The 12537-nt window shown below is 43.9% G+C and overlaps 1 protein-coding gene across 5 annotated transcripts in view; it reads left to right on the forward strand.

Moving 5' to 3' along the window:
- The window catches only part of LOC138946831 (uncharacterized), a 44799-nt gene extending 32469 nt beyond the window's left edge, over window positions 1-12330 (forward strand). For 4 of the 5 annotated variants that reach the window (XM_070318237.1, XM_070318236.1, XM_070318240.1 and 1 more), the window contains 3 exons: window positions 2895-3124; window positions 4528-4696; window positions 11604-12330. In XM_070318237.1, coding sequence (XP_070174338.1) covers window positions 2895-3124; window positions 4528-4696; window positions 11604-11955 — 751 coding nt within the window. In that variant the 3' untranslated portion in view covers window positions 11956-12330. The remainder of the gene's footprint in view (window positions 1-2894; window positions 3125-4527; window positions 4697-11603) is intronic. The other variant, XM_070318238.1, reaches the window with a different exon arrangement.
- Window positions 12331-12537: the final 207 nt, after the last annotated feature.

Consider the following 12537-nt stretch of genomic DNA (forward strand, 5'->3'; position numbering starts at 1 on the left):
AGTCACATTTGTTGTCCATAGTACCAGTCACATTTTGTTGTCTATAGTACCAGTCACATGTGTTGTCCATAGTACCAGTCACATTTGTTGTCCATAGTACCAGTCACATTTGTTGTCCATAGTACCAGTCACATTTGTTCTCCATAGTACCAGTCACATTTGTGGTCCATAGTACCAGTCACATTTGTTGTCCATAGTACCAGTCACATTTGTTGTCCATAGTACCAGTCACATTTGTTGTCCATAGTACCAGTCACATGTGTTGTCCATAGTACCAGTCACATTTGTTGTCCATAGTACCAGTCACATTTGTTGTCCATAGTACCAGTCACATGTGTTGTCCATAGTACCAGTCACATTTGTTGTCCATAGTACCAGTCACATGTGTTGTCCATAGTACCAGTCACATGTGTTGTCCATAGTACCAGTCACATTTGTTGTCCATAGTACCAGTCACATGTGTTGTCCATAGTACCAGTCACATTTGTTGTCCATAGTACCAGTCACATGTGTTGTCCATAGTACCAGTCACATGTGTTGTCCATAGTACCAGTCACATGTGTTGTCCATAGTATAGTACCAGTCACATGTGTTGTCCATAGTACCAGTCACATTTGTTGTCCATAGTACCAGTCACATTTTGTTGTCTATAGTACCAGTCACATGTGTTGTCCATAGTACCAGTCACATTTGTTGTCCATAGTACCAGTCACATTTGTTGTCCATAGTACCAGTCACATTTGTTGTCCATAGTACCAGTCACATTTGTTGTCCATAGTACCAGTCACATTTGTTCTCCATAGTACCAGTCACATTTGTTGTCCATAGTACCAGTCACATTTGTTGTCCATAGTACCAGTCAAAGTGCCTCCAATTTAAGACTAACATTGAGGGGGAATCGAGACTAGGGTCGTGGTGTGTGTGTGTGTGTGTGTGTGTGTGTGTGTGTGTGTGTGTGTGTGTGTGTGTGTGTGTGTGTGTGTGTGTAGAGTGATTCAGAGTAAACTACTGGACCGATCTTTATGAAATTTTACATGAGAGTTTCTGGGTATGATATCCCCAGACGGGTTTTTTCATTTTTTCGATAAATGTCTTTGATGACGTCATATCCGGCTTTTTAAAAGTTGAGGCGGCACTGTCACACCCTCATTTTTCAATCAAATTGATTGACATTTTTGCAAAGCAATCTTCGACGAAGGCCGGACTTCGGTATTGCATTTCAGCTTGGAGGCTTAAAAATTAATTAATTAATGACTTTGGTCATTTAAAATCTGAAAATTGTAGTAAAAATATTTTTTGTATAAAACGATCCCAATTTACGTTCATCTTATTCTACATGATTTCCTGATTCCAAAAACATATAAACATGTTATATTTGGATTAAAAGCAATCTCTGAAAATTAAAAATATAACAAGTCGCGTAAGGCGAAAATACAATATTTAGTCAAGTAGCTGTCGAACTCACAGAATGAAACTGAACGCAATGCCATTTTACTCGTAGCATCGTCAGGCCACCGCTCATGGCAAAGGCAGTGAAATTGACAAGAAGAGCGGGGTAGTAGTTGCGCTAAGAAGGATAGCACGCTTTTCTGTACCTCTCTTTGTTTTAACTTTCTGAGCGTGTTTTTAATCCAAACATATCATATCTATATGTTTTTGGAATGAGGAACCGACAAGGAATAAGATGAAAGTGTTTTTAAATTGATTTGGACAATTTAATTTTGATAATAATTTTTATATATTTAATTTTCAGAGCTTGTTTTTAATCCGAATATAACATATTTATATGTTTTTGGAATCAGCAAATGATGGAGAATAAGATAAACGTAAATTTGGATCGTTTTATACATTTTTAATTTTTTTTACAACTTTCCGATTTTTAATGACCAAAGTCATTAATTAATTTTTAAGCCACCAAGCTGAAATGCAATACCGAAGTCCGGGCTTCGTCGAAGATTACTTGACCAAAATTTCAACCAATTTGGTTGAAAAATGAGGGCGTGACAGTGCCGCCTCAACTTTCACGAAAAGCCGGATATGACGTCATCAAAGACATTTATCAAAAAAATGAAAAACATGTTCGGGGATTTCATACCCAGGAACTCTCATGTCAAATTTCATAAAGATCGGTCCAGTAGTTTAGTCTGAATCGCTCTACACACACACAGACAGACACACACACAGACAGACACACACACACACACACACACACACACACACACACACACACACATACACCACGACCCTCGTCTCGATTCCCCCCTCTACGTTAGAATATTTAGTCAAAACTTGACTAAATATAAAAATTATGATCAAAATAAATTTCCGAAATCGATTTAAAAACAATTTCATCTTATTCCTTGTCGGTTCCTGATTCCTAAAACATATAGATATGATATGTTTGGATTAAAAACACGCTCAGAAAGTTAAAACGAAGAGAGGCACAGAAAAGCGTGCTATGCGGCACAGCGAAACCACTACCGCGCTAAACAGGCTCGTCAGTTTCACTCCGTTTTGCACAAGCGGCGGACTACGGTCATTGTGAAAAAATGCAGTGCGTTCAGTTTCATTCTGTGAGTTCCACAGCTTGACTAAATGTAGTAATTTCGCCTTACGCGACTTGTTAAGGCCTATTTTCTCAGATTGTTGGTCTTAGAAGGGGTTTCCACTCTATTCAAACGTGAGTCTTGACGGCTTTGTCCTTCTTTTTTAAAGCCCTATTTACTCAGATTTTTAAAGCCCTATTTACTCAGATTTGTAAAGGTCTTAACAATGGGTTTCTACTGTATCCAAACGTGAGCCTTGAAGGCTTCGCCCTTCTAGTTAGTCACCTATCTTCTCACATTTGTTAAAAGGTGTTAACATGGGTGTTGCACTGTTGTGAAATGTACCAGGCGCGGCCTGAAGGACGATGCGCCGAGCGAGGGGCTAGACGAGAAGGGGCGGCACCACTACACGCGCAAGGAGGCGACGGGCAAGTCCACCTGGAAGTCTCGTGGCAAGGGGAAGGGCGTGTTCGTGGGGCAGCTGCCCGGTCAGTTCAGGACGTACGCCAAAGGCCAGACCGCAGATTCCTACCTCAGGCTGGACAACTACCTGGCAGGTTGGGCAGTAGTCTTGTTTGGTTAGTAGTCTCGTGTGGTCAGTAGTCTTGTGTGGTCAGTAGTCTCGTGTGGTCAGTAGTCTTGTGTGGTCAGTAGTCCTGTGTGTGGTCAGTAGTCTTGTGTGGTCAGTATTCTCGTGTGGTCAGTAGTCCTGTGTGTGGTCAGTAGTCTCGTGTGGTCAGTAGTCTCGTGTGGTCAGTAGTGTTGTGTGCTCAGTAGTGTTGTGTGCTCAGTAGTGTTGTGTGCTCAGTAGTGTTGTGTGCTCAGTAGTGTTGTGTGCTCAGTAGTGTTGTGTGCTCAGTAGTGTTGCTAGCATTGTGCTCTCATCTGTATCTGCCTTCAGAAACTTCATCATTATCTCAAATGTGTGTATATCGGTGTTTACATTTTAACATCTATAGTGTTTCTGTTTTAGTGTAAATGGGTAGTGTTTTTATATTTAGTCAAGTTTTGACTAAATATTTTAACATCGAGGGGGAATCGAAACGAGGGTCGTGGTGTATGTGTGTCTGTCTGTCTGTCTGTGCGTGTGTGTGTGTGTGTGTGTGTGTGTGTAGAGCGATTCAGACTAAACTACTGGACCGATCTTTATGAAATTTGACATGAGAGTTCCTGGGTATGAAATCCCCGAACGTTTTTTCATTTTTTTGATAAATGTCTTTGATGACGTCATATCCGGCTTTTCGTGAAAGTTGAGGCGGCACTGTCACGCCCTCATTTTTCAACCAAATTGGTTGAAATTTTGGTCAAGTAATCTTCGACGAAGCCCGGGGTTCGGTATTGCATTTCAGCTTGGTGGCTTAAAAATTAATTAATGACTTTGGTCATTAAAAATCGGAAAATTGTAAAAAAAATAAACATTTATAAAACGATCCCAATTTACGTTTATCTTATTCTCCATCATTTGCTGATTCCAAAAACATATAAATATGTTATATTCGGATTAAAAACAAGCTCTGAAAATTAAATATATAAAAATTATTATCAATTTTTTTTTTCGAAATCAATTTAAAAACACTTTCATCTTATTCCTTGTGGGTTCCTGATTCCAAAAATATATAGATATGATATGTTTGGATTAAAAACACGCTCAGAAAGTTAAAACGAAGAGAGGTACAGAAAAGCGTGCTATCCTTCTCAGCGCAACGAATACCCCGCTCTTCTTGTCAATTCCACGGGCACTGCCTTTGCCACGGGCGGTGGAGTGACGATGCAACGAGTATACGGGCTTGCTGCGTTGCGTTGCGTTCATTTTCATTCTGTGAGTTCGACAGCTACTTGACTAAATATTGTATTTTCGCCTTACGCGACTTGTGTGTGTGTTTGTTGTCCCAAGGCCATATTGTAAGAAAAGTCCCAGCCTAAGATCGTTATCCTCGTAAAATAACGTTCAGTCTCAGTCTCCTTCCATCCTCCCCCCCAGGCCGTGCCGACGTGAAGCGGGAGACGATAGTGTGCGAGTCACCCTACAAGTCCCGGCTGACCCGAGAGTGCACGCTGAAGTGTAGACCCCACAGAGCATTCGACGCCAGCTCCTGTCAGACCATCTTCGTCGTCTTAGAGGAGGCTGAGGCGCCCCAAACCTCCCGCAGGTAGGCAAAACACCCACCTGAGCAAGCAGGACACGGACAGTCTTGGCAATGAGAAGTGTAGCACCCCTCTACCCCCACACCCCACTTCATTTATTTTTTTAAAATTTTTTTTGTATCTTGTATGCCCTTTCAAAAATTACGAACTTCTGGTTTTCTTCTTCTTCTTCTTCTTCTTCTTCTTCTTCTTCTTCTTCTTCTTCTTCTTCTTCTTCTTCTTCTTCTTCTTCTTCTTCTTCTTCTTCTTCTTTCTTCCTGTGTTGTTGACTCTCATGGTCACCGTATGGTCAGAGTTGTGAGTGCCACACAGTTTTGTTCCTGTGTTGTTGACTCTCATGGTCACCGTATGGTCAGAGTTGTGAGTGCCACACAGTTTTGTTCCTGTGTTGTTGACTCTCATGGTCACCGTGTGGTCAGAGTTGTGAGTGCCACACAGTTTTGTTCCTGTGTTGTTGACTCTCATGGTCACCGTGTGGTCAGAGTTGTGAGTGTCATGGTCACCGTGTGGTCAGAGTTGTGAGCGCCATGATCACCGTGTGGTCAGAGTTGTGAGTGTCATGGTCACCGTGTGGTCAGAGTTGTGAGTGTCATGGCCACAGGTCAGAGTTGTGACTGTCATGGTCACCGTGTGGTCAGAGTTGCGAGAGTCATGGTCACCGTGTGGTCAGAGGTGTGACTGTCATGGTCACCGTGTGGTCAGAGGTGTGACTGTCATGGTCACCGTGTGGTCAGAGTTGTGAGCGCCATGGTCACCGTGTGGTCAGAGTTGTGAGTGCCATGGTCACCGTGTGGTCAGAGTTGTGAGTGCCATGGTCACCGTGTGGTCAGAGTTGTGAGTACCATGGTCACCGTGTGGTCAGAGTTGTGAGTGTCATGGTCACCGTGTGGTCAGAGTTGTGAGCGCCACACAGTGTTGTTACCACGATAGTGAGGCAGCATGGCTCAGTCTTCAAAGGATTGGCGTGCAAGGAAAATGTGTTTCATAGTCCCTAGACTTTTGCTGGTTCACAATTGTTCCACAAGGTGAAGGAAAATCGACCCAGGAATAGTTGGGTCATATCCAAGGATTCCGTGACCGTTGAGAGCAAAGGTCCGTTTCTCGATGGATTTGACTTCTGTGAAGGTTAAATAAAAATTTTAGAATGGGTGTACCTCGCGAAAGTGTGGGCATAACTTTTGAAAGCCCCAAATTCAAAATGGCCACCAACGGCCAGTATGAAAATTAACTTTTTACTGGTTTGGCTTAGAATGCTGCACAAAACATGTTTTTGTAGGATAGTTTGGCATGGGGAATTCATATTTGGTATTATTTATATGATTTTACCTGTTTTTGATGTCCAAAACCAAGATGGCCGCCAATTTTCATGTCCGAACGGTCACTTTTGCAAAGTCTTGAAAGGTCCTTCCTAGTAGGCTGTAATGTCCGTTTCTCAGTTGATTTGGCTTCCTTGAAGGTTAAATAATGTTTTTATCCTGGATGTCTTTTGCAAAAAATGTAGACACGAAGGTACGAAAGCCCCAAATCCAAAATGGCTTCCAACGACCATTATGAAAATGAACATTTTACTATCTAGTTGATGGAGCATACACCGATTGGGTCTGTGTCTAGTGGGGTCTCTACACATCTTCTGTATCTGTTGAATCTCCAGGCTCGCTCCTCTCATCATCACTTCCACTTTCATCCGAATAATCGCGAAGTGTGAGCTGTTGGGGCAATGGGGGTTGGGTGTAGCGTACTGGTCGGCACTTCCCATCCACAAGTTCCCAGCCGTGCCCAATTGGGGATGGATGGTCAAACAGGTTGTAATGAAGTTGGCAATATGTGATATAATTTGTCCTCTCCACATGGAGATTCAAGGAGTCGTCATCGGGTGGGAGGCGGAATGTACTTTTCCTCTTCATCTTGTGCCACTTGGAAGCTCTGGCCTGCCCGCAGGTAGCATCTGCACTTTCACCATAGATGCTGGAGAGAACAAAGGACTTCATGTCAGCTTTTACACTGTTCTCTAAGTCGGGGCTTTCGCCGACTCGTTCCAGGAGTTCCCTTGCCTCAGGATTAGTCATCGCCGTCTCCATCACAGTCTTCTTCCCATGGCCATAGAATCCTGAGGTATGATCACTTCCAGTGATCACATGGAGAGGTATGATGATCTGTGAGACTTCGTTGGACAGCATGTCACTGCAGTTGATAAAAGCATCTTTGCGTTTAATCAGCAGATCACCAGGAAGTTGTTGTGAGAGATATGCTCAACCTGTGCTTTGTTGAACAGCTCCAACATTTTGCTCTTCATAGTCTTGCGGAAAGATCCATCTACATTGTACAGAGACAAGTGACCTCAGTGCAGGTGATGACGTGTCAAACGGCTGAGCGTTGAACTCTGTCATGCAGCCCTGCAGGTCCTGAATTGCTTGTTCGTCCTTTTTATATTTAGTCAAGTTTTTTTTATTCTTGCTGGCTGGCACTCAACATGTTTTCTGTGGCTACGCTCAGCCGTTTGACACCTCATTACCTGCACTGAGGTCACTGCAGTCTGGCCTGGTTGCTTCTCCAGAACTTGTTCAAGACCTCAATACTGCATTTGCAGACGGACAAGATCAAGTTGAAACCCTCCTGAATGACAGGGTATTCACCAAGACAAAGCTTCTCACTGCTACCATCCACAAGAATAAAAGGCAGACATTCGCCAGCGAGCGGATTTGTGCATCAGTTGGTGCGTCTACAAAGGTGGCTCAGATGGAAAAGTCGGGACTTGCGGCCCTGGTGGACCTCGTGGATGGTTCAGGCATGTTCCAACTTGAGCAAGTACTTGAGGGGAGGGTGACCGAGGAATGCTTGTCTCTGTACAACGTAGATGAATCCTTCCGCAAGACTATGAAGAGCAAAATGTTGGAGCTGTTCAACAAAGATCCAGTTGCTCAAAAACCACAGACCTACATCAGCATTGTTGACATGGGGATGATCTGGCGGTTAGCCACTCCTACACCTGATGACCGAGAGGCTAGAAAGCGTGATGGTTCGCAATACAGCTGGAATGACTATCTGCATAAGATATGCGCGATCATCTTCTCACGCCATGCTAATGCAAGCCCCTACATCATCCTGATCAATGACAAATATGACCTTCCCTTCAGCATCAAGGACGATGAACATGATCGACGGGCTGCAAAGCATGGACATATTCCAAATGTGTTCCCTAAGCCCGAAGACACTTTACCAGGTGCTGCTGAATTCAACCAATTCATGGTCAGATCAGGAAACAAGGTCAGATTGCAGAAGCTCGTGAAGAAAAAGTTGGAAGCAGAAGTTGCTCGGGTGGGGTGTGAGGTCATTTACTGTGAGGGTGAAACAGCAGTGAACCTGTCCACTGGGGTGGCAAATGGGGACTATGTCTTTAGACATCCAGAGGCTGATACAATGCTGCTCTCTGCCTATGCCAAGCTCAGGACAGGAAACTACAGGGGGACAGTTGTACTTGACAGCGAGGACACTGACGTATATGTTCAAGCAGCATATCTCTCACAACAACTTCCTGGTGATCTGCTGATTAAACGCAAAGATGCCTTTATCAACTGCAGTGACATGCTGTCCAACGAAGTCTCACAGATCATCATACCTCTCCATGTGATCACTGGAAGTGATCATACCTCAGGATTCTATGGCCATGGGAAGAAGACTGTGATGGAGACGGCGATGACTAATCCTGAGGCAAGGGAACTCCTGGAACGAGTCGGCGAAAGCCCCGACTTAGAGAACAGTGTAAAAGCTGACATGAAGTCCTTTGTTCTCTCCAGCATCTATGGTGAAAGTGCAGATGCTACCTGCGGGCAGGCCAGAGCTTCCAAGTGGCACAAGATGAAGAGGAAAAGTACATTCCGCCTCCCACCCGATGACGACTCCTTGAATCTCCATGTGGAGAGGACAAATTATATCACATATTGCCAACTTCATTACAACCTGTTTGACCATCCATCCCCAATTGGGCACGGCTGGGAACTTGTGGATGGGAAGTGCCGACCAGTACGCTACACCCAACCCCCATTGCCCCAACAGCTCACACTTCGCGATTATTCGGATGAAAGTGGAAGTGATGATGAGAGGAGCGAGCCTGGAGATTCAACAGATACAGAAGATGTGTAGAGACCCCACTAGACACAGACCCAATCGGTGTATGCTCCATCAACTAGATAGTAAAATGTTCATTTTCATAATGGTCGTTGGAAGCCATTTTGGATTTGGGGCTTTCGTACCTTCGTGTCTACATTTTTTGCAAAAGACATCCAGGATAAAAACATTATTTAACCTTCAAGGAAGCCAAATCAACTGAGAAACGGACATTACAGCCTACTAGGAAGGACCTTTCAAGACTTTGCAAAAGTGACCGTTCGGACATGAAAATTGGCGGCCATCTTGGTTTTAGACATCAAAAACAGGTAAAATCATATAAATAATACCAAATATGAATTCCCCATGCCAAACTATCCTAGAAAACATGTTTTGTGCAGCATTCTAAGCCAAACCAGTAAAAAGTTAATTTTCATACTGGCCGTTGGTGGCCATTTTGAATTTGGGGCTCTCAAAAGTTATGCCCACACTTTCGCGAGGTACACCCATTCTAAAATTTTTATTTAACCTTCACAGAAGTCAAATCCATCGAGAAACCGACCTTTGCTCTCAACGGTCACGGAATCCTTGGATATGACCCAACTAGAAGACTTTCCCTACAAACGTGGGATCTTTCACGACTTGATTAAAAACAACAACTGTATTTATGCTGTATCATGTGTTAGTTAGTTAGTTAGTTAACTGTAACACCCCTCCTAAATCAGCTCCACTGGTTGCCCGTTCCTGCCCGTATCACATACAAAATCAACACTCTCACCTACAAATGCCTCCATGGTCTCGCCCCTGCCTATCTCTCTGACTCTCTCTCTCTGACTCTCTGACTCTCTGACTCTCTCTCTCTCTCTCTCTCTCTCTCTCTCTCTCTCTCTCTCTCTCTCTCTCTCTATAATGTCCCTTCACGAGCACTCAGATCATCTGTCGACTCCCTTAAGCTCAACATCCCCCACACCAAACTCAAAACAGCAGGTCAACGCTCATTTTCTTTCCAAGCACCTAGCCAATGGAACACACTGCCTCTCCCCCTCCGTCAACAACAGTCCCTCGAATCATTCAAATCTGCACTCAAGACATTCCTTTTTTCCAAATAATCCATGCATTCTACACTGCCCACCCCCATCCCACCCTAAATAACTGTACATATTTAATGGTTGATGGTGTGTGTGTGTTGGTGACTTTAAGTCTCCGTGTGTGTGAATGTGTGCATGTGCGCCTTGAGTCGCCTGTTGGTGAGACATGTGCACGTTACAAATATTCGTATTATTATTATTATTATTATTATTATTATTATTATTATTATTATTATTATTATTATTATTTAAGTTATTGAGACATCCCAGTGCACTAAGGGATTTATAGAGCAAATCGAGAAAATTCATTATTGAACGAAGCGCATAGCGCTGAGTTCAATAATTATTTTCGAGATTTGCTCTATAAATCCCTTAGTGCACTGGGATTGTTTCAATAACGATATTGTCAGTACCGCCATAGAAAAAAGAAGATTCCAAACGCACATTTTGCAACGCGCATTTGAATAGGCATAACTGTGTGGTCAGGTCGTGTACAGTAAAGATCTACTTTTGTGTGGGGTGTCTCAAGTGTGTCGTGCTTTCGTGACACGCATTTTAATTTCTGTTGGTAAATTCCAGTGTAGCGTTAATCTGAACAGTGATGATCTTTCAGAGAGACCTCATTTGAACTCGGAGAAAGGATTTGCGATTCGAAACCTCCAGTCGAGCTTCGACGGATTGACTGTGCGGAGTGACTCCCCTTGAATTGACTCGAAGGACTCGACGGTTCGCACATTTTCAAAACAAATGTGGCATATTTCTCGTGTTGTATCTTCACTCATCGGGGAGTCTGATACTAAATATGAACGGTAAGAATTCTCTGAACCCTACACGTATTATATCCCCATCGTTTTTTTCGTTCACATTTGCCCAACATGTTAATTTGCTGAGCGGGGTTAATGTCGTCTGCTAGTGCTAGGCTACCTGAGCAATCGAACCACTGCAGTCTGCACTGAGTCTGCACGCTGGTAATAAGTCTTATATATGGTAAGAACGTTCTGATCCTTACACGTTTTCGATTACGATTGTTCTTGCCTTGAAATAATAATTCGGAAACCATTCATTTACTGAACTGATGTAGTCGTATTTCTGTGTAGTCTCCTACAGAGTCGATCGAGTCAGTCTTCTCTTCCAAACTGGTCTAGCTGGTACGTTATCGGAATAACACTTGTGTTTTCTGTTAGCCGCTGGGAATTGTATACTAACTCATCATTTGGTAATGTGGATAAGCTACATGCCACTAACACGGCATATGAGAAGAATCTATGCAAGTCGGCGATAATTAGATGAAACACAGCGACTTCTATTTTTAGATCACTGGCACTGGCACAGGCACATGCAATCTGTCAGAAAAAACCCACTTCTGCTTTAATTGAGAAGCAGGGAATTTATGGTCATTTGGTATTGTGGAGAATATAAGCTACATGTCATTAATTAATTCTGAGGATGAGAGCACAGTCTCGCTTAGGCAAAGGGCGGAAGAATACGCTCTGTGGAAAAATTAGCGCACTCCAAGAGTGCGCTAACAGTTTTAGCGCATCGTCATTAGCCAATCAACTGGTTCACATCAGTCATGTGACACCAGTACTTACTGACAATTATTATTATTATTATTATTATTATTATTATTATTATTATTATTATTATTATTATTAATGCTGTATCATGTGTTAGTTAGTTAGTTAACTGTTGTTTTAATGGTTTATCATGTGTCACACAGGGTGGTGCTGTTCCACAGGGGGAAGGAAGACTCGGTGGCCACCTACACCCCCCGCACCCCAGTCTTCCAGCCAACGGACGTGTGTTTCCACACCCTCAAGGACAGCGACACACTGCTCGTGTCTGACGAGCTCAACGACGCCATCCACGTGCTCGACTTCAAGGACGAGACCTTGACCTTCACCCGATTCCTGGTCCCCGGGTGTCCCGTGCTGGTGCAGCCCACAGCGCTGAACGTGGACGCCGAGAAGAGACTGTGGGTGGCGTGTCGAGGGGGCAGCATCCTCGTGCTGGACAAGCTCAACCCACAGACAGCCAATGAAGACCCCGCGGGGAAGGAGAGTGGCGTGTAATGAGATGGCGGTACTTGCAGCTACGGGGAGGACGTCAGCCAGGCTGTGATTGGTCGGTTGAATGTTATATCTGCTTCCGGTTTATCGGATGTAAACACTGCTTTGGATGCAAGGTAGCACCGTCAGCCGGTCGGCTGACGCCAAAAATACACTCCATACTTGATGCTGCCCCTTGAAATAAAGGATGCGCTTTCGTTTAAAGGAATACAAGCACGCGAGTTTGTGTGTACTGAAGCTAATTCGTGTCGATATGCGTGATTCGTCCCAATGATGAGGGTGCGATGAAGCTAGTTTCTACATTAAAATGACATTTCCCACGTCACGATCTTCATGAATGGAATACGGCGTCCACGATTTGAACAGCTTTACTTGGGAGGGGAGGGTGGGGGAGGGAGGGTGGGGGGAGGGATAGTCAGTGTGAAGTTTATGAAAGACTGGTGTACAAGGCTGCTTGACGTCATACCGATAGCTGCGTGTCCGTCACTCTCAAGCAGTTGAAACTGCCAGCATGTACTTAAACCGGATATACGTCACAATGACTAGCCAATCACAGCCTGGCTAACGTCCTCCCCGTAGCTGCAA

This window comes from Littorina saxatilis, linkage group LG14 (genome assembly GCF_037325665.1).
Source record: "Littorina saxatilis isolate snail1 linkage group LG14, US_GU_Lsax_2.0, whole genome shotgun sequence".
Taxonomy (NCBI): Eukaryota; Metazoa; Mollusca; class Gastropoda; order Littorinimorpha; family Littorinidae; genus Littorina; species Littorina saxatilis.